Genomic DNA, 21,196 nt, shown 5'->3' with positions numbered 1-21,196 from the left:
TTTGACGCTTTGCGTCACATGTTCTTGCATTTATTTCTTTTCTCTTCGTTTTGTGCTTTGCTTTTTACTCGTATTAAAATAAATTTTGAGGCTATTTCGGAGGTTTATTTGACTGTTAGAGTGAGACGCATTTTTGTCCGGATTAATTTTTTCTATTCGTGACTCGGAACGGTTTTGAGAATGGGGTTAGTGTATGGAAGATATGAAGATCTTTGTGTAAGCTTTTGAGTGGGCTGAGGTGCGTGTTGCCAATGACGTGGATAAATGGGGGTTATGTTTTTTTTGAGCAACATTTGCATTGTTTTGGATTTGATCTCTTTGTGGTTTCTTTGGGTCGCACGGGCTTGACCCTTTTGTCTTGGAAATATGAATGGGGCGGTATGGTTTATTTTGTGGATTTCGGGAATTGGTTTCCATGCCACGATTTCAAGACCGAGTGGGCCTTGCTATTGGGCCTAGAGTGGGCCGCCTCTTTGCAAGTACGTTTGGTGCTTATTTAATGTTAGAATAAAAGTTTTTAGGAGAAATCTTACGCCTTTATTAATTTGGAAAGTAAGGAAAACACACTGAAACAAAATTAACCTATATTTTAAGGGATCTTAGGACCATCTAAAGCCTTTATTTTTTTCTACCAATCTAAAGAACTACTACGCGCTTTTTACTAAGGTGCTCTATATGGCTCAAGCCTTGGGTTTAGTCTCGTAAAACTTTGGTCCTTCACCGGTACTCATCTTGAATTCTATTCCTTTTGCGTTGACCCACTGATATGTCTTCACCCATCCGTTCTCGATCTCTTCTAGTGTTGATGCATGAGCGATTAACCGGGTTGGATCGAAACCTTCATCTTGTAAAGCTAGGGTAGTCATCACAGTCTCGTCCTCCACAGGCCTCGATTCGTTAAACAATGTCCATAGAGCCTGGTTGTCCAATATTTCAGCCGTTTTGGTCTTGGTAAGGTGGGGTGCCTCATCCAAGGTGTGGCAGTCATGGAAAATTTCAAATCCGGGTTTTAGCAAGCCATCCTGAACGAAGGGTTCAGGGAAATCACAACATGGGTGTTCTTCTCCTTCCCGAACGAGCATCCCGTTAAGGGTTCTTTGATACGAGGGAAGGAGGGTGGTTTGTTTGACTGGGATATCGTCCATAGGAGGTGGGCGAATATCCGGTTGGTATATCCTTCCGGATCGGGTGAGATTTTCGACTTCGGGTTCTTGAGGGGTGGTGTCAATGAGAGCATACCCGGGCCAAGTTTTAGTAAAGAGGTCCTGGCCCGATACTTGAGATAGGTAGATATCTTCAGCATCATCATCCCACACACCGCACACTTCTCTCTCGATTCGATCCATAGGGACCACAGCGAGTGGTGCACCTTGAGGTGTAATGTACACCGTAGGGTCGAAGTTCTCATTTTCTGGTTGGTCGAGAGAGATGTGACAAGAGCCGAGTAGGCTCTTGTTGTTGTTGGGTTTGCCAACGTTAGGGAGAGGTATCACTTCATCCTCTATCATATCCTGGATCGTATTTTTTAGATTCCAGCAGTTTTCAATGTCATGCACATTTCCTTGATGGAATTTGCAGTAAGTACCTTCGACCCAATATTTGCTCTTGACAGGAGGGTCATGGGTGGGGCCTATAGGCCTCAACTTTCCTTGATTGGTTAGTCTTTCAAAGGCTTGTACCAAAGTCGACCCGAGTGGGGCAAACTTTCGGTCTCGGACCCATCTTCCAGGGCTTCTTCGGGCGGGAGTCTCCTCTACGACATGGACTTCTTGGGCTTGGGATGTGTTGCCCCTGTTGTAGGTGTTGCTTTTGTATGCGGGCTTACTTTGTATTATTTTTGCGAGGTCATCCTCGATCTTTATTCCCACATCATAAACTCTTTTGAAAGTGTCAAGTCCCAGGTACCTAAGGTGTTGTCCGTAAGCCGGGTCCAGGTTGTCAATGAATTTTTGGACCAATTCTGTTTCGGGAGGCCTATTGATTAGTTGGGCCGCCTGGTCCCTCCATCTAGCAAAGTAGGTTGTGAAACCCTCATTTTTCTTTTGGAAGAGAACTTCCAGCTCGCGCATGGTGACTTGAAAATCCATGTTCGACGAGTATTGTTTGATGAAGACATTGACAAAGTCTTCCCAAGTGGGGAAGAGCTTAGGGTCCTGGTGGTAGTACCATTTGAGCGGCACAGGTTCCAAGGACAAAGGAAAGGCAGGTAAATACATGGACTTGTCCACGCCTTTCAAGTTCATGGCATTCACAAAGCTCAATAGACACTACAAAAATAGGGTGCATATTTAGACCGATCAGTTTCGACGCTGTTGGAAAGGGTCGCATGGGTAAGGGGGGCGCGAATATATAATTTGCATATTTCGACGATTTGTACAGTCGAAACAAATTTCGGCTTTCCGGAGCGTCGATATGTGCATAAAAAGACACGTGGGTAACACGTGTTGCATAAAGAATTTATTTTTCACAAAAATTCCCGCCTAACTGAAACTTTCGCAATCCCGCTTTACTGGGCTGCAACTTCCACGTTTCTCTCAACTCCTCCATCACTGACCTTGCTAGCTAGCTCCAAAACCTAACCACCCTCCGACGAATCCGACGAATTCGTCCTCTATCATCACGTTCAACACCGTTAGCGAATCCCTTGGATTTCGTCTTCAACCTATACCGTTAGCAGAATCAAATCCCTCAATTCTCTCAGTTCATCCCACTTTTATCTCACTTCTCATCCTATATTTTCAAGGAAATCGCAATTGAATTCGAAATTCGCCCAAAAAATTCAAGATAAATTCGCTGCTTCCTCTGTTTCTTTGTTGGAGAAATTCGAGCATCATCTGGGTTTTGAGTTGCTGCTTCCTTGGTGTATCTGATAAATCCGCTCAATTCTTGACTGTAATTCGATCTTCCAGGTTAGTTTTCTTGTTTTTTTTATTTTTTTTATTTTTACTTTTGTTGCTGAAATTGTATGTTTTAACTTTTAAGTTCTTCTCTACATATTTAAAATATTTTCAGGAAATATATTTACAAATTGTATGGTTATTTAGTTTTTGTAGCTGTATTTTGTGAAATAATTGTCTCAACATCCTGATCGAAAAGAGTTTTTTTTGGAATTTTTGCTTCAATTCGTGTATTTGTTGATGTATTTTCTTTAAACTTGGGTTATGTGTTTAGCTGTCTAGGTTAGGCTTGATAGTGTGGATGTAAAAACAAAAATCTGGATTTAATTATTCCAGAAAATACCAAGAGCTATTGGCTTTTTTTACATGATGATTGGCTTTTTTTCTATCCTTTTTCTGTTGGCTTCCAGGAGTCAGCAGGATTGGTGATCATACCTGATGGATTTGTTTTTCACTTAATGTTATTTTGGCATGTATATTGGCTGCAAGAGACCTTTAATACGATATCAACCACCAATAACTTGAGAAATGATAACATGGAATGGATATCAACAAGAACTGCATCAAACAGACCTAAATGAACTCCCAAAAATTATGGTTCAGTAACTGATTCCAGTAGTTTTGTTATGGTTCAGATGTAAATCCCGGAATTGAGAAAGTTTACTTACAGAAAATTTGTATTGGTCCAGTGAGTTTGTTAATGGTTTAGGAATAAGGACTGTAATTTAGGGAGATTGCTTATGGAATACGGTAATGCTTCCTGTTATGTTATTATTCGACAAATGTATGAGGTAAGACGCTTTAGTGTGGTGATTCCATTTGGGATATTTTACCAGAGAGAAATCTTTTCTACTAAAGGAGAACAATGCGTCTCTTTGTATGTCTACCCAGATAAGATTACTTGCTGCTTTATTGCCTACTGCATTCATAACTGTCTGAAATGCAAATAAGAATCTACATTCAGCAAAGCATGGAACTGAAAGAAAGCACCACCCCCGAGTTTTAGGTCTGAACTCTGAACGCCAACCTGTAGTTTGGCATCTTGGATAGGACCTGTCCCAGATTCGTAGTTGTGTTTTGAGAGTCAAATAAATGTTATCCTGTTAAACTCAACTAGTAATGTACATTATGTCTTCCTTTTTAATGGGCGTATCATTGTCGCCCTTTTTCATACTCCGCTTCTGCGTGGGGTCTGGTTGCCCTGGCTTCTATCCTATAATGCGTATCATCTTGTTTTCCATTCTCTATGATTATGCCATATCACCTACAGTAACCAATCAATAACATTAAATACCTGGGTTTAAGTTAGTGATGTGTCGAAACATAATCAGGACACGACATGAGACTTAAGAGTTGACAGTTGAGACTTGAGACATGATCTAAAACCATTCCTGAGTTAGGTTGTGAACCCCTCAAATGAAGAAGAAAGAATTTTGAAGAGTCCGTCTGGGTTATCAGTATGTACCTATCAAAATGATCCAACGAACACGGGTTTAGAGCACAAAGAAGTAAAATTACTAAATCAGAAACAAGAAATTATTATATCAAAGATTAAAATTTTCACAATAAAATATCCTTGTTGTTTTCTCCCATATTAGGTTTATTCTAATCAGATCAGTTCTAATCAATTATGATGTTCTGTTCTGATCCGTTCTGATCAGATCAGTTCTGTTAGTTCTGATCAGACAGTTCTGTTCTGATCAGTTCTGATCAGATCATTCTGCTCTGATCAGCTCCAGTAATAGTATCCTTGTTGTTTTCTCCCATATTAGATGTGTTCTGGTCAGATTAGTTCTGATCAGTTATGATGTTCCGTTCTGATCAGATCAGTTCTGTTCTGATCAGTTCAGATCAGATCAGTTCTGTTCTGATCAGTTCAGATCAGATCAGTTCTGTTCTGATCAGTTCTGATCAGATGAGTTCAGTTCTGATCAGTTCTGATCAGATCAGTTCTTATCGGTTCAGTTCTGACCAGTTTGTTCAGATCCGTTCTGTCTTAAGGATTTCAGTTTCAACCTGTTCATAGAGCTGCTTCTACTTCACATTCTGTAGATCCAAATATCTTCTACTGAATTTTTTTTCTCTTATTGTGCTAGCTAGGTATTTAAATACATGAAACCATTCTCTCTATTCTTGATAAGTTTATAGAGAATAAGAATATTCAAATCACTATCACCACTAATCAACACATCTACCATATTTATTGTCGCTTATTGTCACCTTATAGATTTTTTGTTTTTTCTTTATAAGGGTTGTAAATTGTAATATTCTTCGTTAGTTTCAACACCTATTTGCTTATTATTTGACACTAGTATGTGCCCGTGCTAATGCACGGGAACTTAAGATTTTAAAAAGTTAACTAAATATTATTTGCCTTTCTTATACTTGTACTTAATTATATTTTTTTGGTTAATATATTTTTACTTACCATTTCAAATTTGTATTTTTACTTACCATTTCAAATATGTATCTTACACAGAAGCATTGGAAGCTTTGGACTTTAGTTCAAGTGGCCGCCGGTTTTAAGCTTCTTCGTGGAATTTGGGATCTACTTTATCCCAACATCTCTCTCCCAAGCGTTTTACAGGTGCTTAGTGTTAAATTTGACATTCTTATTATTATGAAGAATTTTCCTTCATTTTTCTAATCAACTTGTGGTTGTGTGTAAGTGATAAAAAGATTAAATCATACATATTATCAAACAAAAAATTTGAGTGCAATTATTAGACTCCTGCCTTGGATATTTTCTTTTAGCTTTTACCATCTTATTCATTATGTTGAAATTTTGTGCTCATAAATGAGTGAAACTCGCATGCTTTATTTTCCTTGTTGAATTCACGTGCAGTTGAAAGTATGACCTTCTATGCTAAAAAAATATAATATGGAGTTAATGGAAATGAAGTTCTAGTGAGAAGACGAATATAGGAACCAAATATTAGTCACTAGTGAAGAAGAATTAAAGAAGAAACATAAAGTTATGTCATGTGCTTTTCAGAATCAATTTATAACATTTGGTTTTGTAGAAATCCTGTTGTTTTTAAGAAGGCTTTTAAATCAGTAAATGCTTTTGTAAAAGAGATCTTGTTTAAGGTCTCTTGTAGAAGCACTAATTAGATTATTGGTAATATCTTAGGTTGGATAGGTGCCTCTGTTAGAGGTGATTTTGTTTGGTGGCCCTCGATTAATGTAACCTTGATGTTTCAAGGTCTCTTTTGTTGTTAATAAAATCATTGTTAATTGCCAAAAAAAGAAAGCATAAAGTTATGTTATGAATTATATGTTATATCAAGGTTATAAGAATGATCATAACGTTTACCTATAAAATTTCATATTATACAACGCATATTACTAATTATATATCTTATTACTATACTATTTTTCGTATAGATATGGATACAAGTTGGATAGATCTACCCACTGGCCACCCTGAATATGTCGATGGTTGTATGCAATTCATTGCGTTTGCCAAGCAAGGTCTATTCGAAGGAAAAATTAGATGTCCATGTAAGAACTGTAAGGTGGATAAATGGTTCCCGATTAATGATGTAGAGCGACATATTTTGTTTAAGGGGTTTTATAAGTCGTATAGAAATTGGATCTTTCATGGTAAAGGGGATATGGTTCAACGTATGTTAGGGAGTGATGGAGGGAGTACTAGTGAAGGATCCCTTGGTAATCAAAGTGGGTTTGTAGGTCGAGATAATATGGGAGGACTATTAAGATCAGCTTTTAGTGTTAATGTGCCACCCAATTTTCCAACTTTTGAAGCAAGAGAGGATGGTGAATGGACTGAGGAGCCCGTGTCATACGACACAGATGTTGAATATGATGATTCTACAATAGAAGAAGATGCGACATATAAGAAGCTACTTCAAGCTTCTGAGGAGAAATTATATGAGGGGTGTATTAATTTTTCAAAGTTATCTTTTCTTCTACACTTATTTCACTTGAAGTGTATGCATGACAGGCTAAATCGCACTCCTATCAAAGATAAACCTAACGTTCACCAACTAAAAATGTAGCAAGGGAAGCAGGGATCGTATCCACAGGGAAACAATGTTCTTTCCACTATTAATTAACTAATCTAGACTACTGGTAACAAAGAATTGGATTGGTTTGTATATTAAGCTAAGGCAAATAATCAAACTGGAATATAACAATATTAAGGGAATCTAGGGCAGCGGTTCACCATAAATGCAGACCGGGATTGGACAACGGACAATAACAATTAATTAACAATCATAACTAGGAAAACATGCATCTCTCGAATCTTATGAATTCCTTAGGATATAACAACTAGCGGGCTCTCGCTACGTACTAGAAATAATTCCTATCTAATAGCCACAGACCAAAAACATCAGATTTATACCTCTCGGCGCATAATCTAAGGTTAATCAAACTCAAATCAAAATAGTCCGGCCGAACAGAATTGACGAGCAATAATAATAAGCTATAGAAATTATAATCAATCAATCAAATAATCAAGTCCACATATAATCCCAATCATGCATTCATGGATCTCCTAAACCCTAGAAATTAAACTACTCACTCATGATAACTAATAACAAAGCGATTAACATAATGGAAAACATGATCAATGCAATAGAATAAATTAAAGTAAGAAACAATACCGACTTGAAGAACAATGGAAATTGAAAGCTTGCGTTTTTATATAAATCGAACTAAGTGTTTGAATTGATGTAGAGAGAAAAATAAAACTTAGAAAAATAAACTAAGGGTTTTGTGCTGGAAAAATAAGATGTCCGTCAAAAATAAAACAAGTTTGCTTATATAGTTTTGCCAAAATAAGGCCTAAAAACGGAATTAAAAACGCGAAAAACTGCTGGAGGTTGGCGTCGCCCGATCGGGCGACGCTTCGCCCGATCGGGCGAATCACTCGATAGTCGGCCTGATCGGGCCAAAATCCGCCCGATCGGGCGGATTGCGAAATCTCCACAAAGCCTCCAGATTGACCGCCCGATCCGCATCGGGCGAGCTGCGCCCGATCGGGCGCGCGTTGATGAACTTGGCTTGCTTATAATTCCGCCCGATGGTTGCATTTCGCCCTCAGCTTCCAGGGCGATTTGCAATCTTCAATGTATTTCGCCCGTATCACCAAGTCTAACTCCCGGGGCTCAACCATAAGCATCTAAGGCTCCCGAAAGTCGACGATGGAGGTCCCGAACTTCTCGGACTCATATAGTGGCCTTGATCAACAATGAAACGGGTCTAAAACGACCAATTTCTCATAATCAAACCTGAAACTCAAGGCACACTCAATAACACACATTAGTACTAGAAACGGCTCCTAAGAGCACGTTTGATACATAAAAGTACTAAGGGACGGGGGTAAAAAACTCTATATAAAACGCATATATCAAACTCCCCCAAGCTAGATCTTTGCTTGCCCCTAAGCAAAGAAATCATCGATGAATACATAAATCAACTTCACCCCAAATACATCTAAAAACAATGGATACGATTCAAGGCAAAATCCAACAAGCATGCATCAATGTCAACCAATCAAATTCATTCAACCGCCAATCCACCTCAACAATCGTCACGCAAAGCGAACCACAAGTGTACAATGGAATTCAAGACTAGTGCTCACACACTCGTCACTCATTTATGTGGCGGATAAAAAATGTACCCGTTCGCTCCCCTCCCAACATATATGTGTACAATGCCCTCCCAAACTCACAACACTCGTGTGTCTAGAAAAACATGCACTCAACCTAGTAGTCGACTCGGAATGTGTCATGTCATAACTTGCATTGATAAACAACTACTTTCACATTAATATGACTCTATGCACAAAGGTCGGAAGGTCTTCAAAGCTTGTAATGATAGGCTTAGGTAGAGGTGCGGTAAATTTGGGTAAAACGTGAGCTTAAAGCCTTGGCTTTGGGGAGCATAAATCCTAGCAAAACCATGGTCAACCACAAATGAAGACCACAACCACAACTTCCCACTCAACACATGATGAAACAACAAACAAACCACACTATACTTTCTTGCCTTTCTTTCACAATTAAAATCAATCACTCATAAAGATAAGAAATTACAATACTTGAGTGTAACAATGTTTTGAATTTTTCTGAGAGTAATGAATTTTTTTCTTTTTTTTTTTTTTTTTTTTTTTTTTTTTTTTTTTTGGAAACCTTCATATTTTCTATTCTTCTCATCTCTTTCACTCTTCATTATTTTTTTTTTCTCTTTTTCAAACAACAAGATAAGAAGAACTCCCTTATTTCCTTTTCAACACTCACTTTGTGCTCAAAACTAAGCACACTACAACTCCCTCACCTCACTTACTATTAGCTCCCCCAAGCTAGGCTTGGGACTAGTAACCAATGGGACTTTCATGGGCTTGTAATATGGCTAGTCACCGAATAAAGGGGCACAAGCAACAACATGGGTAGAAAAGGAGGGGACAAATGTATCTAATTTCATCTGAAGGCTACCTAAATAGAAAAATGCCTTCGTCCTCCACAATGTGCATGTATATGAGTCATAAAACACTACTAATAGTTGCAAATCAATACTCAAAATCAATGACACACCAGGAAGCTATCACACATCCTAACCAAATCAACTAGTCAAGCACCAAGTCCACAAATAGTTGGTCAGAGTTGACTCATGTTAAGGCATCAAAGCAATCGAATATCAAATCATGGCTAACGCATCCACATTGCTCGTCATCAAATACCAAGAATCAAAACAATTTTCAATTCAAAGGGGCACAGGGAAGCATGATATTGTATTCATCGGAACGTATTTTTGTATTTTTGTATATTTTTTTTTTTTTTTTTTTTTTCTTTTTCAAAGCAATAAACTAATTTAGAAAGCATTAAACATACCAAAATAAACACACTAAAATAGAGAAATGCGAAAATAAAAGAAAGACATGCCTACAATGTAGAAAGAAAGACATACCTACAATGTACAAGTAGTGTGAAACCCCCCCCAAACCAAATCAGACAATGTCCTCATTGGCTCAAGGGTATCGAACCTCATCATCAACATCATCTCGGCATCACTGATGGCCTTGGCCATCATTACCAGCATCATCACCATCATCTCGGCCAGCATGCCCACTAGGACCCGCTCCCCACCCTCCGTACTGGGTGGGTGTGAAGGTGCCCATAGAACCCGGAGCTCCATATCCCTCCGCGGGATAGGTAAACCAGGTAGGGTGCTCGTAATCTGGGGCAATATAGCCCTGCCTGGCATACTGATCATAAAATGGGAACATGGTCCTCTGGTGATCAGCTGCGAACTCCCGGAACCCGAGCTCAAGTCTGCTCAACCTCTCATCAATGGACCCCTGATCCTCATGAACTACCGGGCCACTCTGGGGCCTCCCCGTGTCTCGACGCCCCCTCCTGAAGTAGGTGCGAGGCTCTGGCTGGTACTGATGGGGCTCTGGCTGAGGGTCAGGCTGAGGCTCTCGCTCAAATCCAACAAATAGATAATGAGCCTGACCGGGTCTGAAACTAGTGCGGCCCTGAGGGTCAGGCAAGGTGAAAAGCCTGTTTCCCTCGAACATCCAGTACATGGCTCCCGGCCTAAATAACCCGTGCTCCCCCTGCAGCCTACGGAGTCCAGCAAAATAAGCCAAATCAAGCAAGTTGCTACCCAGAACTGGGATCTGGTTAGCCTCAGTAAAATTGGCCGTGGCCATGGCTATGTGGGTGATCAACCCACCAATGGTAATCTTGGTAGTATGTGTGGAGGTGGCTATGGAGTAAAATTGAGAGGCCATGTGATGTGCAAGGTTCATTTTGTAGCTCTCCTCTCCTTCGAAAACGTAGCCACCTAGGATCTCTAGCTCCGTACTTCTAATGTTCTGGGTCTCATCCCTACCAAAGATAGTAAATCCTAGGAACCTGTAAAAGACAATGGGTACTGGGTGTTGAATCTTGGAAGCATGCAAATGTTGCATACTCCCGGGATTATCATTGCCCGTAAGCTTTCCCCACATGGTACAGTTATTGTGAGTCTCCTTGGGTTTCCTACTATATGTGGTAGACAATCCAAAAATTCTACCAAAATCAGATAAGCTCATGGTGTAGGTTCGGTTCATGACACGAAATTGAACCGATGACACGGTTCGATAACCATCCCTACGAATATTAAAACTACTCAAAAATTCTAGAGTCAACCGCCTAAATGTGAGACGGAGCATACCATACATGCTACTCATACCAACACCAACAAAAACACGTTTTACATCACGCTCAATTCCCATTTCATGCAATGATTTTTGACATATAAAGCGAGTAGGGATTACCTCCCTCAATTTGAGGTGCATGAATCGTGCTCGTTGCTCCTCCGTAATAAAGATGACATCCGGAAAATCCGTGTCGGGCTCGAATTGCGGTGGTGGAGGTGGTGGTGTCGGTTCCCGAGCTCGGCTTGTGGAAGCCTCATGTTGATTTCTTGGTACCCTCGTGCATTTTCTTTGTGGTCTATTTGCCATTGATGAAAAATCTGAATTTTTGAGTTTTTTGAGTTTTTTTTTTTTTTTTTTGGGTGAATTTGGGGATTTTGTGGGGATGAGTGAAAACTTAAATCGATTAGGTGTAGGTTGTAGAGGATGATGAGGAGATGATTTTGATGAAAATTTTGTTGAATTTGGTGGAGAATTGAGGGAGATATGGTGGTTGGAAGTTTTTTTGAGGTTGGGGTTTAATGGAGGGAGAGAGAGAGAGTTAGGTTGAAGATGAAGAAGAAGTGAAGAAAGAAAGAAGAAACCGTGTACTTGTCGCTGAAATCGCATCTCGCCCGATCGGGCGACATTCCGCCCGATCGGGCGGTTTGCGATCCTTTTCTTCTGATCCGTACGCGCCCGATCGGGCGCAGCTCGCCCGATCCGGATCGGGCGATTTGCGATTGCCTCTTTTCTTTACTTTTTCTGCCCAGAATTCCTCCTTGACTTTTCCACGAATTTTCCTCAACCGCCCGATCGGGCAAAATAATTTCGCCCGATCGGGCATTCCACTCGCTAGACAGCCCGATCGGCATCCTGCGCCCGATCGGGCAGAAATAAGCTTTATGAAAATCATCCGTGCGCGCCCGATCGGGCGCAGCTCGCCCGATCCGCATCGGGCGATTTGCAATGTGCTTGGCCTTGAGCTTAATTTCACTTTCTCGAACTTGGGGCTTTAGGCCTGCACATTAAGAAACACCCAAACAGCGTAATGCCCTCTTCTCGCCTCACTAACACCAAAAACAATACTTAAACACACGTAGGTAATAGAAATACTTAAACACACGTAGGTAATGGAAAATACTAACTAAACACACAAAAATTAGAATCAACAATCAAGCTTATACTACTAAGGCAATAAATGGATAATGAAATACTCATCCCCTATGAGATTGATGTAATGTCCCCATTACACAATCTCCGTTTATGCGCAGACAATAGACATGAAAGGGATGAGAGCCACGACAGCTCATCGAATGGGGGCACCAAAGATGGTGCCACCTGGTGTCACATCGATTACCTTGGATGAGCTGTGTGGTGCGGGAAGTGACAGATCACGACCCCGATCGTGAACACGATGTCCACCGTTTACAGAACTTTCGGCCCCTTGGTTCGTGGCATCATCAATCCGTCCCTTCTTTCGAACCCATGCCGAAGAGTGTATACTCCGATCACCTCCACCTGCAAGACAATTTGAAACATGTGCTTTTTCCGAGGAGTTATTAGAGTTAGTATGAGTCAATTCGGTATTAAAATAATCATTAGAAATATTGACTCCAAAACATGACTCCTCTACCATAGGGTTCTTAGCAACATGGGTTAAATTGAAAGTAACCTTATCATCTCCCACATTTAGCGTCAACTTGCCATTCTTGACATCTATGATTGCCCCCGCAGTGTGTAGGAAAGGCCGACCTAAAATAATAGGAATTTGCCTATCCTCTTCCATGTCTAATACAACAAAATCAACAGGAATAAAGAATTTACCTACTCTAACAGGCACATCTTCTAAGACACCTAGGGGGTATTTTACATATCTATCGGCCATTTGCAGAGTTATGTTGGTAACTTTTAAATCACCCATGTTCAACTTAGTACATACAGACAGGGGCATGACACTAACACTGGCACCTAAATCACATAAGGCTTTGTCAATAAAAAGGTTGCCAATATTACACGGGATAGAGAAACTCCCGGGGTCCTTCAACTTGGGTGGAGACTTATTTTGTAGTAAGGCACTGCACTCCTCAGTAAATGCAACAGTCTCCACCTCACTAAATGCTCTCTTCCTAGTCAAGATGTCTTTCATGTATTTAGCATATGCAGGTACTTGAGTAATTAATTCAGTGAAAGGGACTGTTACCTGCAGATTCTTTACCACTTCTAAGAACTTACCAAACTGCTTGTCTAGCTTGTTCTTTAGCTGACGATGAGGGAAGGGAAGTTTGATAGGTGGAACTTGTATCTCAACTTTCTTCTCAACCCCTGTGTCAGCTTCCTTATCCTTGACCACCTTCTCACTTTCTCTTGGCACAGCACCACTAACAGATACTTCAACCCCTTCCTCTATAGTCATAGGTGGCCCATCATACTCATATCCACTCCGCAGAGTGATAGAATTTACAGACTCTCTGGTCACAGGCTGTGAAGGGAGTTGACCTTTGGGTCTCTCTGCAAGAGCGGTAGCCATTTGTGCCAACTGTTTATCCATGATCTTGTTATGAGCAGTGAGGGCATCGATTTTGGCATCCTTTTCGCTTAGAGATCTCTGCAATTCCAACATCATGTTCCTCATCTCTACAAGCATGGGATCAGGTTGTGTGGGTTGAGGTTGTGGTGGTAAGCCAGGTGATCCACTAGGTTGCGAGTTGTAGTTGCTCCGCGGTTGGTAGGGTTGTTGTGGTGGTGGAGGGTGTTGAATCTGGTGGGGGTTCTGAACATTAGTACTCCTATATGATAATAGGGGGTTGTTTTTATACCCCTCATTGTATGAGTTGGAATACGGATTGTTCTGCTTGTAGGACTGGAATGCATTGCATTGTTCGATGGAGCTTCGGCATACCTGTGCATAATGGCCCTGCATCCCACAACTATTACAGACATTAGCAGATTGGGCACTTATTGCAGCGACACTAGCATGTTGGGTGGATTGGGAAGATGCGATCTGTATATTGTCGAGCTTGTGATGTAGGGCAGTTAGCTGAGCAGTAAGCTGTTCAATAGAATTCATCTCATGCTTAACACCTCGGTCGGCAAAACCTCTAGGATTCCCATATTGGGCACTATGGATGGCCATCTCCTCAATCACCTCCAAAGCTCTAGGCACCTCCAGTTGCATGAATCTTCCACTGGCAGCTGAATCCAAAAGACACCTAGATTCATTACCCAGACCATTGTAGAACTGCTGAACCAGGAACCAGCCATCTAAACCATGGTGTGGGCACTCCCTTTGCAAGTCCTTGAATCTCTCCCAAACTTCGAACAAACTCTCATCTACTTGTTGAGAGATACCTAATATCTGACCCCTCAGACGAGCTGTCTTCTCAGGTGGGAAATATTTAACATAGAAAGCAAGGGCCAAAGAATTCTAATCGGTGATTTTCATAGCTGCGCGGTTGAGACTGTTAATCCATAGCTTGGCCTTCCCACTCAATGAAAATGGAAAGAGTATCTCCATAGTCTTCTCCGGTGTTAAATTCTTCTGCTTAATGGTGGCACAATACTGAATGAAAGACTGAATGTGGAGATTGGGGTCTTCACCCTTTTCCCCACCGAATTGGTGTCTCTCGATCATGTTTATCAGCTGGGGTTCAATCTTGAAATTCTCGACCGCAATGGAAGGCATGATTACCTTGGGAAGCATAGACAGACTTGGTTTAGAATAGTCTGTAAGCCTTGGCACAAGTGGGGGTGGTGGTGCTTGGTCACCCATCTCTGAATCTGTATGGAATAGATTGCTAATCAGATAGTCGGATTCAGAGTCAGAATAGTCTCTCAACTGTTCAACGAATCTACGCCGTCTACGAAAGGTCCGTTCAGGTTCAGGATCGAACGAAGTCAGATCGCTGGTATGGACAGTCCTGGGCATAAACAAGCAAGAACTAGAAAACAGTCGTGAGATCCGGTCTCAAGGAACGGGAGTCCCTTGAGAAGTGACAAACAATAATCCAGAAAAACAATTAATAACAGAAAATAAAACCGTTTCCCCGGCAACGGCGCCAAAATTTGACAGGCTAAATCGCACTCCTATCAAAGATAAACCTAACGTTCACCAACTAAAAATGTAGCAAGGGAAGCAGGGATCGTATCCACAGGGAAACAATGTTCTTTCCACTATTAATTAACTAATCTAGACTACTGGTAACAAAGAATTGGATTGGTTTGTATATTAAGCTAAGGCAAATAATCAAACTGGAATATAACAATATTAAGGGAATCTAGGGCAGCGGTTCACCATAAATGCAGACCGGGATTGGACAACGGACAATAACAATTAATTAACAATCATAACTAGGAAAACATGCATCTCTCGAATCTTATGAATTCCTTAGGATATAACAACTAGCGGGCTCTCGCTACGTACTAGAAATAATTCCTATCTAATAGCCACAGACCAAAAACATCAGATTTATACCTCTCGGCGCATAATCTAAGGTTAATCAAACTCAAATCAAAATAGTCCGGCCGAACAGAATTGACGAGCAATAATAATAAGCTATAGAAATTATAATCAATCAATCAAATAATCAAGTCCACATATAATCCCAATCATGCATTCATGGATCTCCTAAACCCTAGAAATTAAACTACTCACTCATGATAACTAATAACAAAGCGATTAACATAATGGAAAACATGATCAATGCAATAGAATAAATTAAAGTAAGAAACAATACCGACTTGAAGAACAATGGAAATTGAAAGCTTGCGTTTTTATATAAATCGAACTAAGTGTTTGAATTGATGTAGAGAGAAAAATAAAACTTAGAAAAATAAACTAAGGGTTTTGTGCTGGAAAAATAAGATGTCCGTCAAAAATAAAACAAGTTTGCTTATATAGTTTTGCCAAAATAAGGCCTAAAAACGGAATTAAAAACGCGAAAAACTGCTGGAGGTTGGCGTCGCCCGATCGGGCGACGCTTCGCCCGATCGGGCGAATCACTCGATAGTCGGCCCGATCGGGCCAAAATCCGCCCGATCGGGCGGATTGCGAAATCTCCACAAAGCCTCCAGATTGACCGCCCGATCCGCATCGGGCGAGCTGCGCCCGATCGGGCGCGCGTTGATGAACTTGGCTTGCTTATAATTCCGCCCGATGGTTGCATTTCGCCCTCAGCTTCCAGGGCGATTTGCAATCTTCAATGTATTTCGCCCGTATCACCAAGTCTAATTCCCGGGGCTCAACCATAAGCATCTAAGGCTCCCGAAAGTCGACGATGGAGGTCCCGAACTTCTCGGACTCATATAGTGGCCTTGATCAACAATGAAACGGGTCTAAAACGACCAATTTCTCATAATCAAACCTGAAACTCAAGGCACACTCAATAACACACATTAGTACTAGAAACGGCTCCTAAGAGCACGTTTGATACATAAAAGTACTAAGGGACGGGGGTAAAAAACTCTATATAAAACGCATATATCAATGCATCACTGGTCCATTGAATCTTTCAATATGCTCTTGAAGCTGATTTTAGATGCATTTCCTCAAATACTTGATTTTCCCTCGTCTTATTATTACAGTAAGAAAATGATAAAAGACTTGGGCCTTAGGTATGAAAAAATTGATGCTTGTCCTAATGATTGTATGCTGTATTGGGGTGAATTTTTAGAGAAAGACAAATGTCATGTTTGTGGTAAATCGAGGTGGAAAACAACCAAGGGTAAGAAGGGTGACGATGTAAGTGATCAAGGTACGAATACTTGTAAGAAAGGTGTGCCAGCTAAGGTAATGCGATATTTTCCTCTTATCCCAAGACTAAAAAGAATCTACATGTCATCAGAAACAGCAGAAGATATGAGATGGCATGATACAGAGCGATTGGGTGAAGATGATAAGAAGATTTTGAGGCATCCTTCCGATGCCTTAGCGTGGAAGGCATTTGATGAGCGTTATAGAGATTTTGCATTAGACCCTCGTAGTGTTCGATTAGGTCTTGCGAGCGATGGGTTTAATCCATACCGTTTAATGAACACTACTTATAGTACATGGCTAGTGGTGTTGATTCCTTATAATCTTCCACCATGGCTATGTATGAAACCATCTTCTTTCATTTTGTCCACACTTATTCCCGGAAAAGCAAGTCCTGGAAATGATATTGACGTGTATTTGCAACCATTAGTTCATGAGTTAAAATTGCTGTGGGGAGGGGTTGAAGCTTTTGATGCTTTTGACGGAGTGAAATTTAATTTGCGCGCGGCTCTGCTTTGGACTATTAATGACTTTCCTGGCTATGCAATGCTCTCTGGTTTGAGCACAAAAGGTTACAATGCATGTCCTATATGCATGGATTCCACACCTTCTGATAGATTTGGGAACAAGATTTGTTATTGTAGCTATAGAAAATGGTTACCCGCAGATCACCCATATCGACGTCAGGGTGAAAAGTTTTGTGAGAAGTTTGGAACTAATGAGTTGGGTGAAGCCCCATCTCGTCCTAGCGGCACTGATATATTGAGGCAACAAGAAAAGGTCGAGTATGTTTATGGAAAGTCAAAGGCACCACCGAAAAGGAGACAAAGAGGACATACTGATAACAATGATGTCCAAGATGAAATTGTCTTTGGTACCAAGAGAAGCATATTCTTTGATTTGGTGTATTGGGAGCATAATCTTCTAAGGCATAATTTAGACGTTATGCACATTGAGAAAAATGTGTCTGAGAATCTTTTGGGAACACTTCTTAGTATGGATAAGAGTAGAGATAATAGGGATGATCGAGAAGCCCTTGAAGCATGGAGAATAAAGACTCACCTTTGGCTTAGTGCTGATCATAATGGAAATGAATACATGCCTCCAGCTTCCTATTCTATGTCTAGGGAGGAAAAAGAGAGATTCTTAACTGTTTTGCAGAAACTTAAAGTTCCGGATGGATATGGATCCAACCTTTCTAGTTGTGTGAATATGAAGCAAAGGAAGTTGATTAACCTCAAGAGTCATGACAACCATGTTCTAATGCAAGATATCCTCCCCGTCGCCTTAAGAGCTTCTAATGCTACAAAGGTGATTGACTTGTTGGCTAGATTGTCTTCGTTTTTCAAGAAGTTGTGCTCCACCAGTATTGATCCAGATGATTTAGATGGTCTTCAAGATGTAATTGTTTTAACTCTTTGTCAGTTGGAAATGGAGTTTTTGCCTTCATTTTTCACAATCATGGTCCATTTGTTGATTCACTTAGTGGAGGAGGTTAAACTTGGTGGACCAGTGCAATACAGATGGATGTATCCCATTGAAAGGTTTATATCTTACCTATGTGAATTATATATTTTTTTATTAAATAATTTACATTTATTATATACAAATATTTTATTTGAAAGGTACTTGTCCCATTTGAAGTCACATGTAACCAATAAAGCCCAACCTGAAGGATCTATTGCGGAAGGCTACCTTTTAGAGGAGACAATTAGGTTTTGCTCGAGATATCTTCAAGGTGTTAAGACCATCTTCAACATGCCTAAAAGGATGGATGATGACATTTCAAATTCTGATGATTACTTATTTAATTCCGGCGGTCGAGTCATTGGAAAGGAGGTCAGCATTCGCCTTGATGGTCAAAGCTTAAAACAAGCCCATCGCTACGTTTTACTTCACTCTGATGAGATCAAAGGGGATCTAGAGTAAGTATTATGTTGGTTTTCTTTTGAATAACAAATTTTGTAATAAATCACTCTTATGTTTTTTCTTCTTCCATGAAGTGAATTTTTAACCGAGAAGCGTCAAATGAACTTAGAAATTTCCGTCGCGGAGAGTGATGAAAGTAAATGGATCATCAATGAATTTGGAGGGTGGCTGCGAAACAAGGTTACTTAAGTTCTTTTAATGTTAATACATACTTCTGTTTTTGAAAAAATAAACTTTATTTGATATAATTAAGTATTATCGTAGGTACATTTCATAGATGCAACCACCGAAGATGGGAAACTAAGAAAAGCTTTGGCGGGTGGTTTGCATTCTTATGGTAGAAAATTAAAAGGATACATAATCAATGGATACAAATTCCTTTCCACTGATCGCGATTGTCGTCTTTTGACACAAAATTCTGGAGTTATGGTTGAAGCGGATGGAGTGGCATACTACGGAAAAGTGATGGATATCTATGAATTAAATTACTATGGAGATTATAAAGTTGTATTGTTTCGTTGTGATTGGGTAGACATTCGTAGGGGTGTAAGAACATATCCAAACGGCGGAGTATGTGTCAATTTCTCTAAATTGATGCATACTGGACGATTATTGCAAGATGATCCATTTGTCTTCTCATCTCAAGCAAAACAAGTTTTTTACATAGAAGATGAGATACAAAAAGGATGGTTCCATGTTGTTAAGAATAAGCCTAGAGATTTGTTTGATTTAGGTGATTCTTTACCAGTAGCGGAAGAGGGTAGGGCCGATTGATCATGCTTATTTATTTTACGCCGTTATTCTTTGTATTTGTATTCTATTGATTCGATCTATGGACTTATTATCTTTTATTTTCAATGTACTAGTTATATCATGCTCTTTTCCGGAAGCTCTTGGGTTACTCTCTTGTATTGTCTCTTGGTTATTGGGATTATTGCATAATAAAGTAAGGATTGAGGTGAGTGACTAATGAAGGGAAAGATTTAAAGGAAAGACTGGGATGATGGATTGTGGATAAATCTGCAATTCAGCAATATGATATCTGAATTTAGTTTAATGTTTGAAACAACGTTTAATCTTATATCATTCACCTTAATTAGGTTTGCAGATTAACACATTTATTTCTCTGTACACCCATATATAGTGGTGAGCCTATTGACGGTTTCACCCCTATGAATGTCTTCACAATGTAGCATGGCTGAAGTTTGTAGCAAATTACTGAAATTTTATTCAAAATAAAACTAACTAAAGGCTGAGCATCTGCAGCTGTGCTGCTGGTTTCAAGCTGAGTTCAGCCTTTTCTTCAAGTTGTTCTGGGTAGGGTTCTCTAATCTGTTCTGATGTTCTTTTCTGATGTATGCAGGGGCTGGTTTTTTTTCTCTTGCATTTTGGTTCTTTTCTCTTGCAGTCTGGTTGCAGGCGACTTATCGATTGAGGTCTGCTACTATCTTTTTACGTTACAGTTGATTCTTCTGTGTTGGGTGGCTTCTTAAGTGTTTCAGCTTCCTGTTGTGTTGACTTCCCGCCTGCTATGCTAATATTTATGAGTAGATTGCTTTTGCAACTCAGTAGCAGGCAACTTACTATTTAGAAGCTTAATATAGATGTGGAGTTAATTGGTCGACTATGAACCAAAGGATAAGTCTCATGTATTGTTTCTCTTGTCTTTGTGATAGAATGGATAGATGTGTGTGTGTGTGGCGGGGGATGCTTCGATGCGTTGCTTTGAAATAGACAGTAAATCTGGTTGTGTAGGCAGCTTTGTGGGATATACCAAGTCACCTTACCTTTCACGTTCCTTATTTGTAACTAATTTTACTTAAAGAAAACTAAGCTTAGATAGGAATTTCACCTCCCAGATGCTGCAGCAGCAAAGAACTTCTCTGTTCTGCGGATCGGTTCTGGAACAACAAAATGTGAAGCCTGGTATGACCATTGATGAGAATCTCTGCAAAGTTTTCCTTTGAGACGCTTGATGAGTTGTTGGAACTCCTTTCTCTGTAGTCTATGTCCACAAAGTATGAAGTGTGCCGTTTGTTTATTTTTAACCTTTTCCAACTCAGGAATAATGTTTAAGGAACTTGAAGTTGCTGCATCGCTCTCATTTGCTGTCAAATTCGACTTACTGGTTCCATCTTTACTTACATCTTCATCATTATCAACAAACAGCTTACTTCTGATACATTCATCATTGTCTTGCACCTCATCAGTCTTGTTTAACACTAGTGTGCCACGCCTCTTTTTCCCCGCTATTTTACCAGCATGTTTTCCACCCTTACTAACTGCATCACTCTCATTGATTGTCAAATTGGACTTAGTACTGATCTGCTTTCCACCATCAACATTCGTTTTATTTGCATCGCCCTCATTGACTTGCACCTCAGACTTGTTTAACACCAGAGTACCACCACGCCTCTTCTTCCCAGCTAATTTACCAGCAGATTTAACACCCTTACTAGTACTTTG

General features: G+C 40.2%; 1 protein-coding gene and 1 non-coding gene across 2 annotated transcripts; both read left to right on the top strand.

The window, feature by feature from the left end:
• Positions 1 to 6,286: 6,286 nt before the first annotated feature.
• Positions 6,287 to 20,197, top strand: LOC110800498 (uncharacterized). Its single transcript, XM_056838826.1, has 6 exons — positions 6,287 to 6,800; positions 16,587 to 18,345; positions 18,427 to 18,726; positions 18,805 to 18,910; positions 18,995 to 19,490; positions 20,094 to 20,197. The coding sequence occupies exons 1-6, from the start codon at positions 6,287 to 6,289 to the stop codon at positions 20,195 to 20,197; spliced, it is 3,279 nt and encodes a 1,092-aa protein (XP_056694804.1).
• On the top strand, positions 14,316 to 14,422 carry LOC130470972 (small nucleolar RNA R71). The gene has a single exon (XR_008931681.1). It is a non-coding gene; the product is annotated as a small nucleolar RNA R71 (small nucleolar RNA).
• Positions 20,198 to 21,196: the final 999 nt, after the last annotated feature.

The sequence above is a fragment of the Spinacia oleracea genome, chromosome 3 (genome assembly GCF_020520425.1).
Source record: "Spinacia oleracea cultivar Varoflay chromosome 3, BTI_SOV_V1, whole genome shotgun sequence".
NCBI classification, from domain to species: Eukaryota; Viridiplantae; Streptophyta; class Magnoliopsida; order Caryophyllales; family Amaranthaceae; genus Spinacia; species Spinacia oleracea.
The sequence above is the reverse complement of the archived record's forward strand: the minus strand, read 5'-3'. Positions and strand labels throughout refer to the sequence as shown.